The sequence below is a fragment of the Antrostomus carolinensis genome, unplaced genomic scaffold, assembly GCF_000700745.2.
Source record: "Antrostomus carolinensis isolate BGI_N321 unplaced genomic scaffold, ASM70074v2 scaffold31062, whole genome shotgun sequence".
NCBI lineage: Eukaryota > Metazoa > Chordata > Aves > Caprimulgiformes > Caprimulgidae > Antrostomus > Antrostomus carolinensis.
Genome location: NW_010300685.1, coordinates 1 through 1,229, shown reverse-complemented (window position 1 = coordinate 1,229; position 1,229 = coordinate 1). Strand labels below are relative to the sequence as shown.

Genomic DNA, 1,229 nt, shown 5'->3' with positions numbered 1-1,229 from the left:
TGGCTCTCGGCCCCCGGCTTGTCCCGCTCAGGCTCCCCCTTCTTGGTCGGCTGCTTGAGGTTCTTCTTGTTTCGGGCTTTGCTGACGGTGGAGGCACAGTGCTTGGGCAGCAGCTGGCAGCCGTGGACAACAGGTTACCATGAGCTGTGACACTGAGGACAGCCCAACCAGGACCTCCAGCACCAGAGACCACCATCCCCAAGGTTGAGTTGGGAGGACACCTTGCCAGGTCTTCCCTGCTGCCCCAAGGCTTTGGAGAACGTGGAAGCCGAGGAAGCCACAAAGCTCTCAGGGACCAAGGAGGCCAGAGAGACCCCAGAGGCCAGGATACTCCAAAGGTCATGGACAAGAAACCACGAAGGCCACAGAGACCCCAAAGGCTACAGAGATCCTGGAGATCACGGAGAACCCAGAGACCCCAATGGCCACAGAGGCCATGAAGACATCAAAGGCTACAGAGATGCTGAAGGTGATGCAGACCTTAAAGGCCATGGAGACCCCAAAGACCATGGAGACCTCAGAGTTCCTGGACACCCCAAAGGCTACTGAGATGCTGAAGGTGATGGAGACCTCAAAGGCCATGGAGACCCCAAAGACCATGGAGACCTCAGAGGTCCTGGACACCCCAAAGGCTACTGAGATCCTGAAGGTGATGAAGACCTCAAAGGCCATGGAGACCACAGAGGTCATGGAGACCTCAAAGACCATGGAGACCCCAGAGGTCCTGGAGACCCCAAAGACCATGGAGACCTCAGAGGTCCTGGAGCTGTGACCCTCACCTGCTCGCTGAGGTTGTGCTGCTCAGCACAAGCATCCATGATGCAGGCACTGGCCTGTCGGGCCATCTCCTCCAGGAACTTGTTGCACATCCCCAGGGCTACAGCCTTCAGGTGAGGATACTGCAGGGGGGGAACAGCCACGGCACCGTCACCGCACCCCACGTGGTCCCTCTGCAACGTGCCACCAGCTGCCCCTAGACCATGGGGCTGCCCTTGTCCCCTACCCACCCTCCAGAGCTGCACCCCTGTGTCCCCCGTGTCCCCTGGGGGGGCAGCAGGACCCACCTCCTCTGGGCACATGGGGTGGCTGCAGCGGGAGAAGTGGCTGCAGAGCAGGGGGAAGGCGACGCTGTAGCGCAGCATCGAGGGCTCCTCCATGGTCACCACAAACATCTTCTCCACGGGGCGAGGGTAGAAGCTGCAGGGGTGGGGGCAGAGGGGCAGAAGAAG

The 1,229-nt window shown here is 60.4% G+C and overlaps 1 protein-coding gene across 1 annotated transcript in view; it reads right to left on the bottom strand.

The window, feature by feature from the left end:
• The window catches only part of LOC104521275 (nck-associated protein 1), a gene marked incomplete at both ends in the record, with an annotated part of 4,009 nt that extends 2,837 nt beyond the window's left edge, over nt 1-1,172 (bottom strand). Inside the window, 3 exons of the mRNA XM_029083813.1 lie at nt 1-113; nt 780-899; nt 1,065-1,172. Of these exons, the coding sequence (XP_028939646.1) occupies nt 1-113; nt 780-899; nt 1,065-1,172 (341 nt within the window). The remainder of the gene's footprint in view (nt 114-779; nt 900-1,064) is intronic.
• Nucleotides 1,173-1,229: the final 57 nt, after the last annotated feature.